At 42.7% G+C, this 20,975-nt stretch overlaps 1 protein-coding gene and 4 non-coding genes across 5 annotated transcripts; 2 read left to right on the plus strand and 3 right to left on the minus strand.

Annotated features, from left to right (window-relative positions):
* Positions 1-515: 515 nt before the first annotated feature.
* LOC124072536 lies at positions 516-722 on the minus strand. Its single transcript, XR_006845525.1, has one exon. It is a non-coding gene; the product is annotated as a small nucleolar RNA U3 (small nucleolar RNA).
* Positions 723-1,089: 367 nt separating this feature from the next.
* Positions 1,090-1,296, plus strand: LOC124072539. The gene has a single exon (XR_006845528.1). It is a non-coding gene; the product is annotated as a small nucleolar RNA U3 (small nucleolar RNA).
* A 425-nt stretch (positions 1,297-1,721) lies between these two features.
* Positions 1,722-20,157, minus strand: exoc3l4 (exocyst complex component 3-like 4). Its single transcript, XM_046413197.1, has 14 exons — positions 19,908-20,157; positions 18,245-18,416; positions 16,371-16,496; positions 15,801-16,028; positions 14,538-15,150; positions 13,237-13,354; positions 12,631-12,759; positions 12,186-12,286; positions 9,345-9,443; positions 7,126-7,249; positions 6,421-6,543; positions 5,582-5,734; positions 5,145-5,263; positions 1,722-2,956 (listed from the first exon to the last, which is right to left on the minus strand). Exons 2-14 carry the CDS (start codon positions 18,390-18,392, stop codon positions 2,740-2,742), a joined length of 2,298 nt encoding a protein of 765 aa, XP_046269153.1. The 5' UTR covers positions 18,393-18,416; positions 19,908-20,157; the 3' UTR covers positions 1,722-2,739.
* On the minus strand, positions 3,174-3,380 carry LOC124072538. Its single transcript, XR_006845527.1, has one exon. It is a non-coding gene; the product is annotated as a small nucleolar RNA U3 (small nucleolar RNA).
* Positions 3,747-3,953, plus strand: LOC124072553. Its single transcript, XR_006845541.1, has one exon. It is a non-coding gene; the product is annotated as a small nucleolar RNA U3 (small nucleolar RNA).
* Positions 20,158-20,975: the final 818 nt, after the last annotated feature.

Below are 20,975 nucleotides of genomic sequence, written 5' to 3' on the forward strand. Positions count from 1 at the left end.
ACACACACACACACACACACACACACACACACACACACACACACACACACACACACACACACACACTGAACCTGAGGCTTTACAGAAATAAAGCGTTTTACTACTTTTACTATTTATAATAAATGACAGAGTTGGCGGTGTGCAGTTTTGGCACTTGACATGTTGAATATTAAGGAAATAAAAAGTGTGAAGTGCTAAAAACTTTTATGATGATTTATGACATTCAAGATTTTTATTTGCTTTTGTTTTGGCACAGTTTGCAGCACAGCTTCATTACTACAGCCTGAAAACATGCTTAGAACAAGCATGAAAAAACGAAAATGTTTTTTGGTTCTTCTCTGGTTTGTAGAGCTGGTTTGGGTGCAGTGTCCTACTTGTTTTATATCATAGAAAAAAAAACAGCAAATCAGAATCACTTCCTCCTGAGTGTAGAAGGAGAAGAAGCATCAACTGCCATCATATCACAGAAAAATAAAACTACCAATAAAGCTTTAACTGTGAAATAAAAAGAGCAGCCCACTCAGATTGTGTTTCCTCCATCAGAGCCTCAATCAAACTCTGAACAGTCTTCAACAGTGGAGAAGAACCAAAGCCTTCCTCCACCAGCTTCCTGCTCTGAAGGAAACATCTGAACTCTTCATCGTGGACAGCGAGACCAAACTCTGCAGAAGCACATTTCTCAAGTCAACAACTAAAGAAATGATCCCTGAAAGTATAGTCTTGGTTTGCTTTGGATGTTTGTCAGACTCTTCTGTGTGGAGACGAGAACTTTGACTCCTGGTGAGCTCCTGTGGATCAGACGGTCACTGCTCTTCCTGCTCCTCCTCCTCCTTGAGTTGTCACATTTCCTGAGCTGGAAGTTGCTCTTCTGACTTCAGTGTGTTCATCAACTTTTAAGTTGTAGCGTGGAAACAACATGACACTGCAAAGAAGAAGAAGACAACTTTTTGAACAATGACATTTTCCCTGTCAGTGATGACGATGATGCTGGAGGAGGAGGAGCAGAGACCTTCTGATCCACAGGAGCTCACCAGGAGTCAAAGTTCTCGTCTCCGCACAGAAGAGTCTGACAAACATCCAAAGCAAATCAAGATTATACTTTCAGGGATCATTTCTTTAGTTGTCGACTGGAGAAATGTGCTTCTGCAGAGTTTGGTCTCACTGTCCACGATGAAGAGTTCAGATGTTTCCTTCAGAGCAGGAAGCTGGTGGAGGAAGACTTTGATTCTTCTCCACTGTTGAAGACTGTTCAGAGTTTCATTGAGGCTCTGATGGAGGAAACACAATCTGAGTGGGCTGCTCATCTTGTTTGAGCGTAAAACTCAATTTCAGGTTTCTTTTACTAAAGCAAGATGCTCTCAAAACTAACTTAAGAGAGTTAGTGTTTTCTGGCTGAAGTTCATGTTTAAAATGAGGTAATCTTTCTCTTAGCTTCATTCCTCATTGTCCTTGTTATGTTTGGCATTCATATCACCATGGATGGTGTAATCAGTGTTGGACTTGGGTGACTTCAAGTGTTTCCCACTAAAACATGAATGAACAAGTGGATTTTGGAGCTTTGAGTTGTTAAAGGTGAGTTCTTCAAGTGAATCCGCTGGTCAGCATTTGAAGATTTCATGTCTCTCTTGTGTTTCTTGTCGAGCTTGAAAAGCTTCTCGCTCAGTAGAGTTTTAACACATGACTGCTACATATGCAGACATGAAGGAATGAGAGGAGACTGATTGGTTTTGCATGTTTTATTAAGAAAAATTAAATAGGTTTACAATTCCCAAAGCTATATATTTGTAGACAACCCATTTGGGCACCATTTGCACATATGAAAATCAAAATATACAGAAAAAATATCATATTTAAACTCATATAATTGTCAGGAACTACCTGAAACAGGTGTCACAGTGCAGAGGAAGCTGAAAAACTCTGAAAAACAGCCTGAGATAACAAATACGGACTCTTAATTCCATATGAACAATTTACAAAAACAGGAGAACTGAATTATTCAACAAATGCATAACTTGTGCAAAGAGAACCACACCAAGCGAGTTCCAGCAGCTGTGAACACGCACAAAGTCAACAGAAAGACGACACAGATTTCACAATAAAACACAAACTCTCATTTTGAAGGCTGAAGGCGGTTTGGACGACTCGCGCTCGTTCATCTCCCTGATCAACAGCACATGACTCAGTCATGGCATTGAGACACGCAGCGTTTCAGATTGTTCCAGTTTTTATTAGTTTTAATGACACTTTAATCTCAAACTGACGTCCAATATAAACAGTATAAATCCAGCGCAGAAGCGAGTTGCTGAGAGAAAAGCTCCTCACAGCATCGAAACCTGCCTTTTATTTGCTACATCTGGTGAGAGCTTCACACTCAGAGTTACACAATCTCTTTATTCCCGACAAACTTTGAATTTTCTCCAAATTAGCTGGTGTAACATTTTCTTCCCAGAAAACAATTTCCTCACGATGCCCGAAACCCTTAATATGCAACACGTCACATTTAATAAGTCTGACAAGTGATAACACATGAGGCATTTCTGCACTGGTGTGTTCGAGGAGACCTTCATGAATCTGTTGGACTAATTTCTGCTCTTAAAAGAACAGAAGAAGTTCACACGTGTGTAGGCCTGCAGTGTTGAATGTGTGAAAACAGTGGAAGTGTGTCATTTGATTTTAATTTAGACTTTGTTTAAATTGAAACCTTAACTTGTGTCAAACTGATCGTTCCACTGTGTCGCACTAGTTGTTGGGCCGCAGGAAGCTGAGGCAGGAGAAAGGCAGACTGGACAGACAGTCAGTGTTGACGGCGACCTGCATGTCGCCGAATAAAACTTGTCCCCTGTTGCCGCCGTTGCCGCTGCTCCGTTTCAACTCCGACAGTCTCTGCAGGATCAGCCGGTGTTTGCGGCCTCTCAGCAGACCTCGGAAATACAGGACAGCAATCAGGTGCTTCTTGCTACAGGTGGAGAAGAATAAAACAGAAAGTACGTTAAGTCATTTTATCCTTATTTTTGGCTGTCCGGGATTTACAGGTAACCAGACAAAAGTCCCCAACAACAGGAGGAGGTGTTAATCTGACACTAATTAGAAGAGGAGAAGAAGGAGCAACCGAAGGCCTCTCCAGAGACATTCAGAAATGCTTTGCCGATAAAGCTGTGAAATAAGATGAGCAGCCCACTCAGGTTGTGTTTCCTCCATCAGAGTCTCAGTCAAACTCTGAACAGTCTTCAACAGTGGAGAAGAACCAAAGTCTTCCTCCACCAACTTCCTGCTCTGAAGGAAACATCTGAACTCTTCATCGTGGACAGCGAGACCAAACTCTGCAGAAGCACATTTCTCAAGTCAACAACTAAAGAAATGATCCCTGAAAGTATAGTCTTGGTTTGCTTTGGATGTTTGTCAGACTCTTCTGTGTGGAGACGAGAACTTTGACTCCTGGTGAGCTCCTGTGGATCAGAAGGTCTCTGCTCCTCCTGCTCCTCCTGCTCCTCCTCCTCCTCCTCCTGCATCATCATCATCATAAATGCTTCAGTGTGTTCATCAACTTTTAAGTTGTAACATGGAAACAACATGACGCTGCGAAGAAGAAGAAGAAGACAACTTTTTGAACAATGACATTTCCCCTGTCAGTGATGACGATGATGCTGGAGGAGGAGGAGCAGAGACCTTCTGATCCACAGGAGCTCACCAGGAGTCAAAGTTCTCGTCTCCACACAGAAGAGTCTGACAAACATCCAAAGCAAACCAAGACTATACTTTCAGGGATCATTTCTTTAGTTGTTGACTTGAGAAATGTGCTTCTGCAGAGTTTGGTCTCGCTGTCCACGATGAAGAGTTCAGATGTTTCCTTCAGAGCAGGAAGCTGGTGGAGGAAGACTTTGGTTCTTCTCCACTGTTGAAGACTGTTCAGAGTTTGACTGAGACTCTGATGGAGGAAACACAATCTGAGTGGGCTGCTCATCTGGGATCAAGACAAAGTGTGTATTTAACTCAACTTTTTGTTTATGTCAGTTCTTCAGTATCTGTGGCAGCGAAATGCCAAATCAGAGTCCTTCAATGTTTAATTTCTCTGTGCTGTTGGTTTGTTTTGTCTCGTGTTTCACCTGTCGGTTACACGTGAGTTCAGAGTCGAGTTCTCCTCTCATTAACTCTGATTAATGCAGCACATTTTCTGTGTCAACAGTTCAGTTTACTGTTTTGTCACACATATCAGACCAACAACATGGAAGCACAAAGGTTGTGTCCCTGGTGTTTTATCCAAAAGCTGAAGGCAGCCAAACGGTCGCTGCTCTGTTTTGGGTAAATGTATAACTTAAAGCTGCTTTCTTCCTCTTTTAGTTCACCTTTTTTCCACTGTTATTCCATCACCACTTCCTCATTCTCCAAGTCACATCATTTCAAATTCAGTGAAAAACACAAGGTCTTCGAGTAACTCTAATCTCCTGAACGCTGCCTCTTCCTCCCCGAGCTAAACAGAAGCACTTTCTGTTCTGTGGTTACTTCCACAATCACAAAGGGGAAGCTTTGACACTTTCTAAGCATTTCAAACAGAAATTAAAATCAGGACGTTGGTTAAATGTGTTCACTTGGGGCTTTCTTCTTCATTGTTTTTTTGTCCAATCTGGTTGATTTTAATTGAGTTTCGTCTTGACAAAACAGATTCTTTCGTGGTAACTTCCTTGTGTGGTCAGCTGACACGTCTGGTTGCATAAGAAATTGAACTGGACTTCAAAAGGGCAAAACTTTTCAGCCTTTAACAGCCATTTTGCAGATGAAGGCTTTACACACTCAATATGTGACGAGTTTATTGAGCTATCTGAGACTAAATAAAGTACTACATGAAGTACTACATTTTTCATCACGTTATTTGAATGTCAACGAGCCCAGAAACAATTCAGATTATTGAATGCAGTAATTACCATCCACCTGTGAATGTGAGTGCTCATATCTTTGTTTATGGCTGAATTCAGAATAACAGCAGGTGTGCATCAATCAATCAATCAATCAAACTGCCTTGTAGAAACCCGTCAGATTGTTGAGCGCTGAGCCACGCCGCCTCGCGACACCGTCAAACATCATCTTTTGTTTCGTCTCTGTAGACAGACGCCAGAGCAACAGATTCTGTACGAGTCAGAACTGCTCACCTGAAGTCGGGGTAGTGCTCCACGATTGGCTGCAGGTGGTCCTTAATGTTCGCCTTGTTCTGTGCCATGATGTCACTCAGGTCGTCTCCGACTGGGTGGAGCCAATCGTGGGTCGACTTCTACAACACACAAAAACACAACATAATAACAACCTGAAACAAATTAGTATAAATTCTTGATCATTTTTATTCCACTGCGGGAATACAAGGCTTTACTGTCTTCATGTCATCAGAAAATTGTTTTCCGTCAAAACTCTGGAACAAAAGTTTTTTTTATTTTGATTGATATTTAACTGATATTTAACAGTTGCAACAATTGCAACAGCCACCAGTTTTATTTTTAATAAGTAGACCAGTTTAGAAAACCAAATGGTTGGAAGTTTACTGCATTTCCCTGTGAACCTGAAGCCCAAACAAACAAAGCAAAGAGTTTATTACCATTTCCTCAAACAGATCCCTGAGCACACAACACTGCTCTCGGATCTTCATCGCCGCCTTCTCGTGTTTCCGATTCTTGCACGAGTAGTTATTCTTCATCAGCTGACCGATGTATTCCTTTACCACGTGGTAGTGCAGTCTGCTCGCAAACTCCTGTTGCCGGGAAACACACACACACACACACACACACACACACACACACACACAGGGAGTGATGTCGTAGAATAACAGGATGGGTGCAAAAAATAAGGGGAAATGTAAGACTGCTTGTTTGCTTTGTCTGTCACACGACCAGCAGCTGCCAGATCATCTGAGCTAACACCTCCACTTCCACCTATTCATTTGAGTCTGCTACCAGGATTTATTCGCCTCGCTTTAACGTTTTCTGCAGTCGCAGTATCCGCTCGAAAACAATGGTGCCCAAATTGATTCCCTGGAACTTCCAAGGGGGTCAATGAAAAAGTAAATAAGGATTTCCTGTCGAGACCTCCAAGACTTTGTAGCTAAAATAAATTTTTATCTGATATTCAGCATCTTTTGCCTCATTAAACCAACCAACCTCATCCAAAACACTCATCTGCCAAACCTCAATTGTTCTTGTTTAGGGTAGTTTGAAGTTACGTGTATGTGGAATTTGTGTCATCAAATGGTGCCAGTAATGCCAGTAAATGTGTGGCCCTGGCCGGGAACTGGCAGGTCATCCATCACCATTAAGAGGTCTTTCCTGTAAGTATGATTTGAATGATGAATTCTACAAAATAGTTGGAAAGTGGTGGAATGCCCCCCCGACGGTTTATTCCAGGCCATCTCCTCCACCTCCTCCTCCTCCTCCTCCTCACCTGGGCGTGTGGAGGTCTCATTCGGGAGCAGGGCAGGGAAAGCAGCTTAGTCTGATTCTGAAGCTGCTTAAAGTCCTCGTCGCTGGTGAGCCACTTCCTCGTCATCATCCTCCTCAGGTACGGCTGGAAAACAGCGACAGAGTGGAAAACCTTGAGGACTCGCCGTGAGATGCTCTTACAGTAAGTCTGAGGTTAAATTAAGACAAGACCACTCTCAGCAGCCAACAGCAGAAAGACACAGTTAGAGACCAAAAGTCGAGCTGAAAGAGGGTGGAAACTGGATTAACATGGGTCAGGTGGGCACAAACACGACTCCAAATGAATGTTCAACTGTTTGACCGACTTCCACGCTGACTGCTCTCTCTCAAAGGAAACAGCTGCTTGTATCCTGTTTCCAGTCTCTGTTGGCTTTATTTGACCACAGTCTCTCTTTGACAGAAGAGTTTTTGCACCTAAACGTAGCCAAGTATTGACCAGTGATGTCGTCCTGCCGGTTGTGTGGTAATCAAGTACCAAATAACCTGACTGTGGTCCGCCTGTCTTACATCCAGCCAAGACAACACTTCCTGAATAGAAATTCAGGAAAGGGGCATTCGTATTTCACTTCCTCTTTTGTAAGCCACAATACAAAATGTCTGCCGTCTGAATGGGGAAATAGATGAATGAAAACCTGAAGTGAACTTGTAAACTGTTCAGCCACATTACCTTCACGCTCTCTTTGAACTGGTCCTCCAGGTCCTCCATGAGCCGGTCGATCAGCCCCCTCACCTCTCTTCTGAACCCTTCCACCTCATCCGGACAGGCGGCCTGGTATTCCTCCATGGGCTGCCTGCAGGAGGAATAAGTTTAAGCTATTTTCACTTTGACTCAAGTACACATCACATTGACGAGTTTTATTTTGCAGTCAATTCATCGGGCAGCAGGATGAATTATCTCCTGCTGCTCCGGTTCATCCTATTTACTGGAGTTGCGCTGGAACTTTGTGGGATGGTAATGATTGTTCCAGATATTAGTCAAACCCTCATGCGTTACCAGGGGAACAGAGTTACAGCTTTAAAAAAAAAACTTTTATTTTGTGGGACAGTGCATGAAACTATCACATAAATACAGATGTATTCTTATACAACAGAAGCAACTTGAGTTCTCGGGAAGTTATTCTGCAGATTTTTTTGGATTCCTGTTTATTGGCACCTTAACCCTCAGCCCATCCATCCATTTTCTACATCTCATCTGTCAGGGTCGCAGGGGGCACTGGAGCCTATCACAACTGACTACAGGTGAGGTGGGGTTCATCCTGGACCGGTCGCCGGTCAGTCGCAGGGCCGACACACAAAGACAGATAACCACACATGCACACACTCACACATCAGGTCAATGTAGAGCAGCCAGTTAACCTAATGTGCAGGCACCGGGAGAGCGTGCAAACTCCACACCGAAGGGCCCAGACCGGGATTCAAACCTGGAAACCTCTTGCTATGAGGCGACTGTGCTAACCACTGCACCTGTTTCTATGAACACACATTACAACTAATGCAACATTTTCCACACACATTTCCTCTCTAAGTCTGTCTGTTTTTCATAAATGTGAGGGATGTTAGGACTTCAGACCCTGAGGAGGGACATGAGGTGAGCTGGTGTTTCAAACATGAATCAAACGCACACACTCTCCTGTGCTTCTAAAACCTCCATCCAGCAAAATCAATAAATTAAATAAAAAGCAGACCTGCAAATCTACAGCTATAAACACACATCGTTCGTGACACATTTGGATGCCCTTGAACGCCTCACCACCAGCCGCATCTGCTTTTGTTGTGACAGACAGAAGTAGCAGGGAGCTTTAGACGTTCTTGGGACTACTTTCCCCTTCCCCCGCCAACGCACAGCGCAGCACAGTTTCTCGATTGCACTGCTGATTCCTCTAAATCACGTGAGGTGGCACTCTCGCCAAGACGGTCGCGCTCACGTCTCTTAAAGTGGCACAACCTCATTTTTAACCAGTGTGTGTGGTGAGCTCCCACCTATCATAACGCTTCTTTAAAAAAAAAGAAAAGAAAAAAAGCACGTGGTCCGGCTGGTCTAAGGATGAGGATCTCATCTAAACTACATTGCCACACATTCTGGGAATTTCCCAGCAAAGTCTAAAATAGCTGTGAGATGAGTCACGCAAACAAAAGCTCTGCAGGCCTTTCTAATTCTCACAACATCCCCATCAATGTGCTTTTATCGAGCCACAGAAACACAGTTTCAGATCATTAAATCCAAATATGACTGGATTGTTAGATTTCTTTGTGTTTGTTTGTTTTCTTTTAGGTTTTTGTCCAGATTTCTATAAAAGCAGAATCTGTTATGGGAAACTTTCAAAATAAAACCGCAAACACTTGAACGTGAAAGAAACTGTTTTCCTGGACTTTTTATCCACATCTCACCATCTTTGGAGGGTTTGAGTTCATTTGTTGTCACGGAGCTGAGACGAATGTCAGATGCTGGATGTGCATTGATAATTATTACTAATCAGAAATAATGACGGTGAATGACTTGCTGAGCATTATGATTATCACTGGTGTTTTCCTACCACATTTATTCCTCCTGTCGCGTGTTTCGGTGAGCTAAAGATCATTTTCCACTAGATGAACTTGTATTCAGTGTACATAAAAATAAATATGTTTAAGTGTATTTAGAACAGTTTAACATTTTATTTTGAAGATAAAACACGTATTTCCTTTCATTCTAGTTAGCCTGTAGATTGCCCTTTTATTATGACCTGATTTAAATGAAACCAGTTCTTGGATTTCTGCCACAAATCTTTAAAAACCAGCAGGACGTCGCTGGAGGCAGCTGGCAGGCTGAGCGTGTTTGTGGTTTGGGCAGAGAAAGCTGTCTATACTGATGCTTCAAGGCTAATTTCAGGAAGTCACCTGACTTACTGTAAGGCAGAGAAGCTGTTGATGTAGGTTATCTGATAGTCTGTCCAAAGAGGCTGTGGTCTGAGAGAGCTGCAGTGAGACCTGAACTCCGTCTCGAACCTGCAGAGGGAGGACAAGCAGAGAGATTTAGCCTGTCAGACGACAAAGAGGGCTTCAAACACACACTTTAAATAGACCTCCTGTTCATATTACATTTAGAGTTCAAATCTGCGCAATGAAGTCAGCTTTAACACTACAGTCCTTCAGTACTGCAAGGAACTTTACAGAAAACAGGCCTTCAGAGGCCAACATTAATCACATAAATACACGGTATGTGTGGAAGTATATGGTGCAGCAAATATGTTGCCACATGTCTGCATACTTCTGTGCACTTCTGAAAAAATGCTTACAAAGATATTTCAGACAATAGTTTGCTTCCAGCTTTTATATTGGTGGTCTAAAGGTGAGAGAAGCGAGCTTCCGACCCAGAAGGTTTTCAGTTTGATTCCCCGGACCAGCAAGATTAATCAGAGGCTTCCTGTCAGTGAAACTTCCATGTGTAAAATACAGTAAAAAAAAAAAACAACAATCTGATGTGTAAAGGAAGGTTAGGGTCAGAGCTGACCTTATGTTTCCTGCTTTAAGGGGAAAACCTGCATATTATGGCCAAAAGTATGTGGACATTCTTTTCTCTCAGGCTGTTTTTCAATCCAAGCCCCTTAGTTGCAATTAGGATAAATCTTTTAATGATATTTAAGATAATAATGTGTTTTTAGCTTTCCTGTTTCGACATGAGAGGACAAATTCACCTCCAGGAAAAATATTTTTCCCAGTTGGGTGCAGAAGAGCTGGACCGGCATGCACAGAGACTTCAACCACATCCAACTCAATGTCAGTGGAAACTTGTGGAAAGTCTAACAGAAGAGTGGAGGCTGTCACAGCAGCACATTAACATATTCAATAAACACATATCTGTGTAATAGTCACACTTTGTTCAGGTGTCTACATACTTATGGACCTGTAGTTTATGCACACGTCATCACTCTTCCAGCTTTATCCTGTTTTATGTTTTACTACCTTGTAGTTTCTGGTGTTTTATTGCCATTCCTTCCTGTTTTTCTTCCGTTTTCTAGCTGCATTTACTGTGGAAGAGATAAAACGTCTCCAGGGAAAACAATTAACATGAATCTAATCTAAGTTTTTGAGATAAAGATTGATACAGGAGAAAATAGACATGTGATCCTCAGAGACTTCCCTGAATGTGAAACTGTGTCTGCAGTGGGGCTGTGTGGCTCAGTTAAAAACAGTATTAGTCATAAAACAGGCAAAAAAAAATATTCTGACATTACCCAACAGGAAAACCATGCAACAGTGTGCCTTTGCGTGTATGCAGGGGCACTTGGTTCGTTTTTCTGTGGGTGGATAACCCCTCACATGTCCACCTTCCTCTTTTACTTCTTTAGGGATAAAATACTTCTTTTTTTCTTCTCTATCAGGTGGCATTTTGTCTTCTTCTACACAGGCTTGGTCTCCGAATGCCTTACTAATCAATGAATTAGCAGAAGTTTTGGTCACTTTTTTATTTTATCATATATATATTTTCTTATAGACAGCGGTGGGAGAAGTATTCAAATCTTTTACATTACCAAATACCAACTTGGCAATATAAAAACACCCCAGTACAAGCAAAAGTACTTCCCTTGAGCCCTACTTAAGTTAAAGTACACCGTCAGCATGTGATTAAAGTGTGAACTTTACAAGTTTAACAGCTCACAGACATGACATAAAAACACACTGTGTTTTTATTTTAAATGCTTGTTACCCATGGTGTAATGGGTAAAACTTGAAAAGTAATTATTAACTGAAGCTGTCAAATAAATGAAGTGGAGCATAAAGTACAATACTCTTAAATGTAGTGGAGTGGATGCACAAAGCTACAGAGAACAGAAGTACTCACAGTACCTCAGAATGGTACAGTACTTGAGTAAATATCCTTGGCTACTTCCCACCACTGCCTATAGGTGCTGAAAACCTGAATAAACAAGTTAGTTTGTAGCTAAAATAATAACTGGTGACTGACTTGACTGAGCTGTGAAAACTAAAACAACAAGCTAAAAGAGGCTAAAAAGCAGCACTGCAGAGTTTATGCTAATTATGCTAGCAGCTCTGTGAGGCTGCGCTCAGAAACAGGGACGCTTTGAGCCAAAAGCTAACGTTAGCGTGCTTACAATGCTAACATGCTGATGTAAAGCAGGCATAAACACCCCATTCAGTGTCTCAGTTTTTCCTCTTAGCATGCTAACGTTTGCGAATTGGCATCAAGTCAATGCACGGCTGAGGCCGATGGGAATGTCAGTAGTTCTGAAGGTGTCTGAAATTCTCACCTGATGATGGCATTAAATGAACCGTCATTAATCACACTGTGAGGACCATGAATGTCTGCTCTGTGTTCCACCCATTTCATAATTGCCAAGCTGTTTCAGTCTGGCCCAGGTGGTGGAACAGCAAACCAAAACTCCCATGCAACCAGCATAGCTTAAAATAAAACTAAAATATGTCCGACAATAAGCAGCACATTGCGTTTTTATCGGCTATCTCACTCTTTAAGGCTTTGTGCTCAGTCACAAGATATTCACGGAAGATTCCTTTAGAGGAAAATGAGCAAACCGAATTCCTCATTTCATCCTGAGGCTTATTTTGAGGATGTGTTTTTGTGTTTCCCTTGAAGGCACAATGAGGTGGAAGTCTTCCTCTCTCAGATGCATTGGATGACCTTGCCTATTAAATATTTATGTCAAATGCAAACAGTGATTCAGTAAGCACATGTACACACTCAGTGTTCGTGTCTCTGCGTTAACAAACCTCTTGGGGAACTGTTTCAACTCTTCAAGGCAGGAACACGTAACTTTCTGTTTCAGCTGAGCATCAATTTTTCCAGACATCAGGATAAATCCCTTCACTCTCTGTGGAATGAAAACACCAGCCCAGTATTAATATGAAGCTCTCTGCTGCCTCCACATGGTCACATCACTGCACTGACTACATCATCACTTCTCACTTTGTCTCGGTCTTTCATTTTAAACCTGCACGTTTTGAATACTGCACTTCCTTTTTTGTTGAACTGGTTTGTTTACAGGATGCACATGAATGTGCATCCACAAGTGATGCCATGAAAGGTCATGTAGAGTTCAGAGTTTAAGAGGTGTACCTGAATGCACCACAAGTCCTTCTCACATGCTAAAGCTCACACATGATATTTCACTACGACCACGTGATAGCATCATCAGTGTGGACTGCAGTGTCCTACCGTCCAGATGTCCATGACAATATTGGAGGTGGGGAAGTCCTCCACTGTGTCACTGTGTACTTTCTTTTCCATCCAAACTTCCTCATTTTCAATGTCAGTGATTCTGGTCAGTGAAAAGCTCAGGTCCTCCTGCAGGAACAAACACAGGCAGAATTCAGGTGAAGGTTTACACCAGAAATGTCTCCAGCATCAGGATTTGTTCAGAAATAAGGCATGAGAAGTTTATTGCCTCTTTGCTCAGCGACTGTGAATAATAATAATAATAATTATCATAATAATAATACAAATGTTTAGTATTGTGTTGATCATGTGAAGGAAATGAGCTGCAGCAGGAGTGTAAAAGTCTACCACAAAGTTATTGACGGGTTTGAAAAGTTTCCTTCACCAAGTAGAAGTAATCAAATCCAGCTTGAATTTAATCTGATGAAGATCTGAGGATGATGTGCACATTTTTTTATCTGCCCTAAAATAAACCTTTTATTTCCCACCATGAAGGACTGAGAGTTGGGGGGCCTGATGACTTGAACTCCCCTGGAGAAACACTGACTCCTGCTGAAAGAATACCAGGTTGCTAAAATCTCCCAAATTCCCAGACTAAAGTCAGACCTTCACTCTGCAGCAGTATTTGTCCCTCAGCTTTTCCAGGAAGTCGTCCTCCAGCTGCAGATCGAGGCTCTCGTCCTTCATGTCTGCCTGCAGGAAGGCGCTGCCCATGATCTTATCACTGTGGGGGCGAAACAGAGAGAGGACATGTTGCTTCACGTCGGTCGGGGGAAAGACCAGGACGGGTTACAAGGCTCCACAGAGCATGATGTATGTATGATAGGATTTTGGAAACATATTTAAGTAACACTTGGGAGCAATAATAATAATAACAATCTAATAAAAATCCAACCACTAACGTTGAAAATTCAGTGCTGACGATGGAGTGAACCTTCACAGGATATTTGAAAAGCTGTGTCTGTTACTCTTCATCAGGATGCTACTCACATAATCTGTGAGAAATGTGGACACGACCTGATTAAAGATTTTCCATTTTGGCCTCGAGAGAGAGTTGTGCCTCTGTTTTTTTTCAGATCAGATCAGATCAGCTTATTTTTGGCCTACCAAATGTTGTTTTGGTGTGGCCTGATTCAACAAATAATGTCAGCAGTGCCGCCTCGTCTCGTCCCCACTCACGCGAACACATCTTTGCTGTATGTGGGCGGTTGAGATGTGTTTTTGGGCGAGCTTTGTGTTTGTCCTACATGTTTGAGGTTGTCCACAGTGATACCACCAGTCTGGGACAAGACGTCTCATGTCCGACTGAGAACTTTTACTGCAAGTTTTCCTCCACTCTTCTCCAGTTTCTTGATACACTATGTAGACAAAAGTATCCAGACAAACCTCTTTATGGGGTAGGCTCAGCCCCTGGGCTCAAAGGGAACTTGAAGGGCCACACATTGTGCACACAGGGTGGTGGGGGTCAGTAGGAGGCCCATAACTTTACTTCATTCATATTTATTCAAGTATGAGTGGCTTTATTCATTATTTTTGCTTACTGTAAGCAAATCCCATAAAAATGCCTTCCCTACTTCGTGTCTCTCAGCTCCAGGTCCACGGGTTTCAATTGAGCGAATCTTTGAACACAAATAATTACTTCTATTGTTTTTAGAAAAGGCTCAGTAATTTCCAGACACTGTAGGTTTCAGTAAACATCACTCAAAAAAGAAGAAAAAGAGCATTTGCTGGGAACTATTTTCAAAGGCGGATCAATCCAAAAGTGGTGGCAGGATGTTATGTGTGTGGCACTGAGCCAAAACAAAGTGTGTGTATTCGTGGTGATGAAGTCAGAGAGTGCAGTTTTAGACAACATGGAGTTGTTGTATGAGGGGGAGAAGATGTATCAGTAGAAAACACAATCCTACCTCTTGTAGCGGTTGATGATCCAGTCCAGCAGAGCATGCATGTCCTTCAGGTCTGTCACCTGTTGCTCCAGCTTCTTCAGGTGCTGCCCCAGCACTCTGTGGTAACTGTTCACATATGTGCTGAAGACTTTAAAGCTGGGTGGGTACGACGACTGCAGCTCCCTCTTCACGTTCTCCAGGTCCTCCACGATGGCCTTACCCAGCAGACCCAGATGAACTGCCAGCCAGGAGATGTTCTGCTCGCTCTGCTCCAGGTGGACGCTGTCCACCTTCATCTGCACCCCTTCACCCACTGCCTCCCTCCAGCTCCCCATCCAGCTGTCTTGAAGGCCACCGCATTCGTCAGATCTCCTCTCCTCCTCTTGGATGATGCGGGCCACGAGAACCAGCAGCTCCTTGTTTCTGGAGGGAAAAGAGTTGGAGTTGCGCACGATGGTGCTGATTTTTTCCCTCAGATATCCATAGAGGAGGCTGAGGTCTTTTTCCTTCTTGGCCAGCTGCATGGGCGAGTCCTCCCCACTATATTCCTGCTTGAACTCCTGTCGCAGGGCGAGCAGGTTCAGGTGAGCCTCCTCCAGCACCTCCATGTCGATCAGCTTATTGATCTGCATCACTGGGGAAAAATGGAGAAGATGGTGAATCTCTTCACATGGTTACATAAATTGCAGAGCTTAAATTTCCAATTAAAGAATCCCATTAGTCTTAATCAGTTCATTGAACAATGTCTGATTTCTCTCGGCAGATACTTTCTCAGTAGATCAGAACAGCAAGGAAACTCTGAAATTAAATTCTGAAAATGGAAATAACTCATTTCTGACTGTCAGTTTAACACAAAGTCTCTTCTTTGAGGCAGGATTTTGACACTGACTGTGGCGTCAGCGTCTACAGATGAACTGAATCCTTGTGTATTTCACAGGGAATGAGGTCCCTATCTGTGTCTGCTTTCTGTTACCGAAACAGAGGAAGATAAAGAAGAAAGTTGACTGTAGAGACAGAGAAAGAGACAGGAAGGAGTTCGGGAGGAAAAGTTTGCGTTCATAACTCAAACACTTACAAGGTTGGTAGCTTGCTTTAAAGGATACATGTATAAACTTTTCTACAGAATCTGACAGCTAATGCACATATAAGGGGCTGAAAATTAAATCAGAATAAATGTGATTGTGAAGACAGCTCTGTCCTCCAACATGGCTGCCAGAGGGAATGTGACTGCTGGCCTTTGAGCAGGTTGGATAAACAAGGTGAAAGAATTGCATGTGACAGCACCTGACAGTGGTGTGTGTGGTATCTCCGGCAGCGTGTACGCCTCCTCCCACACCACCTCCTCCTGCACCACCTCCTCTTGCACCACCTCCTCCCCTTCCTTCTCCTCCTTCTGGTCCCCTGCTGGGACTTTAGAGATGGGGATGTCCGTCTTATTGTTCGATCTCAGGCTTTGACGAATGGACCTCATTGTGTTCCTCATGGAGCCGCCGGCCCAGGCCATGTTGGGAGCTGACGAGATGAAACACACAGTTTAAGCTAATGATTTCTGGTCTTACCTAATGTCCACATCACTAAATGAATGTTTGTTTGTCCACTGAAATTTTACAAATCAGTCAAAGTATGTGGTCCATCTGCAAGTGAATGTGCTAATACGAAAAGCCCGAAAGCTTCGGGACTGATACAGCTGGTGTGGATCAGGGTGACTGGACTACACCTCTTCAGCCCTGACATCCCATCATTAGCTCTGGACCTCACTGTGGTGAACTGACGGAAACCAGGTCGGGTGGAGGTACAATCAAACAAAGACCTTCTCGTATAAAAAACAGCTGACATATTAAAGGACTGCTTTACCTGTCTGTGAACGTTTCAGACCTTTCTTCCTTCCTGGGGGGTCTTCAGCCTCGTCTTCCTTTTTCTTCTGGAAAAATCCTGCGATGTTCTTGAGAGGGGAGGTCACGGGAGAGCCAGCGCTCAGACCTGACAGAGAGGCAGCACAGTTTCTCAGCAAAACCTTCAGTCATGTCAGTGGGAAAAGAAAGATATGAACCTGAGCGCTTAAATCTTAGTTATCATTCTTAAGGTTCGTATTTGCTTCTCTGTGCTGGCATGCGAGCATGACTTGGCAGCATTTCGTCCTTAAAGTGACCTACAACTAAATCCAACTGAGGAATGCGAAGATTAAGTTTGGGCTCAGCTCCAGAATATAAAAGCGAAAGTATTAAACGTTGTCTGTGCTCAGCTCTGGTGACAGAGATAACAATTTAAAGGAACCCGTAAGACTTCACATAAAACGACTTCATGTGCACTACTGTAACCCGAAATGCTGCGCTTGTCTTTTGCTTTTTGCCGTAAAACTCAAGATGCTTTAGAGCAAACTGAGCCTTTGCCTCTTTTGGCTTCAGCAAATACCAAATAACAAAAAGGAGAGATGTCAAAGTTTGTTGTTTTTGATGTGGTGAGGAGTGGCGATGGCCCAAGCCCAACAGGCTGTGCGTCATCGAGAGGTAACAGCACATTCAGAGCAGACTTTCTCCAAGCAGGAAATCACAAGCGAAAGCAAAAAAGCAGCTTGCCGAGCCGTTTATGAGAAGTGTCAGTCACACAAACATCCACAAAACCCCCAGCAGTGCCTCATTTTTAATTATTTAAACACAGTACGCAGGGTCTGCCACTAGGGGTCTCTCCACAAAAACAAAAGGAGAAGATGGAGGTAGTGTGGGATCATGGGAGTTGTTGTCTTCATTGCTAAACGACCCCCCCCCCCACCACCACTGCTGATGAAAACCTGTCTGAAGTAAAATGTTCACAGATGATGTTTTGCTCACATTATATTTAGTCACTATGTTGTGTGGAAATCTGACATGTTACCTCTGAATGATTTCCTGGTTGGAGCTCTGGATGAACTTCAGGTGAGCTGAAAACAGAGCAGCACCTGCCGTCCATCACGAGTCTGCTCGACATTTTTGACATGTTTGGTTTTAATGTGGTCGTCTCTTGCTCTCTTGTCATAAATAAACGCTGATTATCTTGTTGATACACACAAAACTTTAAACAATTTGTTCCGTCTGAAGCAAAAAATATCAATTTACAATAAAAAATGAGAAGCTGAACGTTTGTACCTAAAAACATGACTGAAACAATTAGAATCCAAATAGTTGACGCGCTAATTTTCTGTTGACAGACTGACTGATGAATAAAGAGATTTTTTTAATAAAATCATTTCAGGCTCCTCAGCGTCTGCAGTGCAGAAGAGCAGCAGGACGGCTTTTGTCTTGAGTCAAGTTTAAAGAAGCTTGGCTTCTTCTCAGCCACAGAAAAGTCTCTGTTGCTCTTGCTGAACTGTTAATCCCACAGTGTTGCTCTTCCCACCCACACACACAACATCACCCACACCTGAGTGGAGCGAGTTGGTGGGTGTCAGAGGGAATGCTGGGAAATATATGCAGCGACTAACATAAGGAGCATTAGAGGACTGAGGAGAAGCCGGTTCTGTAAAACTGGAAATCTGACAAAGATGTCTTTTCTTGTATTTCCAGCAAGCGGAAAACGCCGTCCGTCCTCGCACTGCGCAGCTTGTGCTGACTTTATGGCCAGATAAAACGGCACACAAACACCAATTCTCGCATTGTCTTCCCTCTTCCTCCGCCATTCAGAGGTCACGTTACTTTACCTGCCTGTGAAGCCCATTTCACAGCAGATCTCATGACAGCCATGACGGTACTCACTGGGTGACTGCGGGATATTCTCGACCACTTGCTGAATGCTGGTCCTGACTGAATGGAAAACACCGTTGGTCGGCGTCTTCCCGTTGCTCTCGAGGGACGCTCTGTCCTCACTGGGATTTTCGGTCGGTTTATCCATCATTTGTGGCATCTCGTCCTCTTGTGTGACATCCAACTGTGAGGAGACACACGGGAGTAAGAGGTTAAAGCTGACGGAGGAGACGTGTCCCTGCGCTCTGCTCCGCTCAGGAATGTGTGTGATACAGCAGTCAAGGTGTTTTTGGTTATGTTGGTTACAGCCGGCAGGGACGGGAAGACCAGTTCTGTTTACAGAAAACATCACAGCCCGTCGTGCAGCTTTTGTCAACAGGGGGAATATGTCCTAACAGCGGCTGCAAATTTCCACTGAGGACTTCCCCCTCAAGTATAGTTTTAGTTTTGATATGCTCTCCTGCCTCCATTTGATCAGAGTTTACAGACCTGTTTTTACCTGGGCTACGTCCAACACGTAACCATGTCCTAACAATTCCTGCCGCATTTCATCAGTCACCTGAGTGCGTCTCAGAAATGATTTTACGGTTTTATTCTTGTAATGGTTGCTCAACCTGCCATTAAAGCTGACGGGACTCCGCAGCTGGAAAACGTCGTATTCACTTCTAAAGGCTCAGTGTGTCGAGCAGAAAGGCAGAACAAGGCAGAAACTGAATACAATATTCAGGATTTTCATTAGTGTATAATCACCTGAAAGTAAGAATCTGTGTGTTTTCAATAGGATGGACCTCAGAGGGAGCAGGTCCCCTGGCGGAGTCCGCCATATTGCACCGCCATGTTTCTACAGTTACAGACACAGCAACCACTGGCTCTACAGACGGCCTTTTGCATTTCAAGTAGCCCTTATGTGTTGGTGGCATGAATTCACCAGATGGCCAATTCTCACATATTCCACCTTTAAATCAGCTCTTTTATCTTACGACTTTTTTCTTAACCGGTAGCATTTGTCATAATTATTTCAGTTATTGATTATTGATTTTGCAAAAAAGCAAAACAGAGCAATGATTAAGAGAGGTGCCTTAATCGACTCATCATAACTGATCCCAGTTTTATTATCACTCAACACACAAGATGTCCACATGTTTTGATAAATTAAATGAAAACGTGTCTCTCAGAGACCGGCTGAAACATTCAGCACAAATGTTCAGTATCCAACTGCAATTTAACTTTGAGAACTGAAAATACAAGATGAGAGTTGAGGCTTATGCATATGCATTTTTACTGCATTACGTGTGAGTAAATATAATAATTTATTTTAAATATATTTCCTCAGTCTCTGTTGAAAAGTCGTTATCGCACACACACACACACACACACGCAACAATAACACTTTAAACTCTCAGTAAAGGACTTCAACTATAATACACTGCAGTATAGAAAAGCTGAAAGGCTTTTAATTTTTTTAAATAAAAGATTAAGTTACCAACAGTCTGATGTGTGATGCAAACAAAAACGTCTGAAGGTCAAATGAACCTGCTTTTACATACAGAGGAACTGAGACAAAACCTTCTGTCTGACTAATGACAAACATAAAATAAAACATCATAAAAGCTGCGCTCCGAGTTAATAAGTTACAGAATCAAACTTTACGAAGAGAGAGAAAACGTGTCCTTACCTGCGACGCTCAGGTAGACAATGGCTGTGTGTTTATTTCTTCCTTTCACTTTCTGTACCTTTACGGTAAAACAGGTTTGGATTTAATCAAAGAGGTGTTGAATCCTGTTTCCTGGAAGGTGAAACTTAATAAATCAAACAAGCAAGCAGTTAATTGAGAAAGCGCAATGACGCGACACAACTCAGCCAGTCTTGCTGTCATCAGGAGGAATTCGAAATAGAAAGGATGAGTTAATGATTAAACTCAAACAGGAGTGTCGGACACGAAGAGACTTTAAACTGTTATGGTTTGTGTTTGTTTCACTTACAAACCCCGCTTTACAGATTATTCTCCTCCCGCTGGAATGTGGCGTTAAGGTTTATGTGACCGTGGTGCGTTTAAGTGCCCCAAACTACCGCTTCAAGGTCGAGAGTCGCAAATTATTAAGTGGAGTAATGTGGCGGTGGCCATAGACCTACTCAGACCATTAACTTAAAGGCACAATATGCAGTATTATAGTATTTAAATTACAGCTGACTGTTGAGTCGCAGTCTCCCCCAACCCAGAACGTCGATACGTAACGATTGTTGGCAGTCAGCTGAGTGTTTTTATCAGGATCTTTGACATCCCGAACACAACAACAAAACCAGAATAAGAGGCAGAGGGCAGAGGCAGACTGAGAGGAGGGATCATCTTTCTTCTGTCTATATATTTTTTTAAAGAAGTTCCTGTTTGTTTAAATTTTAAAAGATACCACAAAAAGTACGTTTTGATATACAAATCTGACTTTCCAAATCTGAATTTCTAGTTTCAAGTACCTTCAGTTATTTAAAACCATCTGAGAAGTTTCCACAGGAAGTCTGAACATCTTAAACATGACAGCTAGACACGACCACTTGTTTAATCTGCAACAACATGCTGTATCTGATGAGGTGATGTAAAATGTGTACAATATTAACTGCATGACAGACAAATGGTGGAATAAGCAGTTCAATATTTCCCAGTGAAATGTAGTGAAGTAGAAGTATAAAGTTAAAGTCAGTTAGTTAACTACAGCAGCATACTTGAGGAAAAGGACTAATTGCATTG

The sequence above is a fragment of the Scatophagus argus genome, chromosome 15 (assembly GCF_020382885.2).
Source record: "Scatophagus argus isolate fScaArg1 chromosome 15, fScaArg1.pri, whole genome shotgun sequence".
Lineage (NCBI taxonomy): Eukaryota > Metazoa > Chordata > Actinopteri > Scatophagidae > Scatophagus > Scatophagus argus.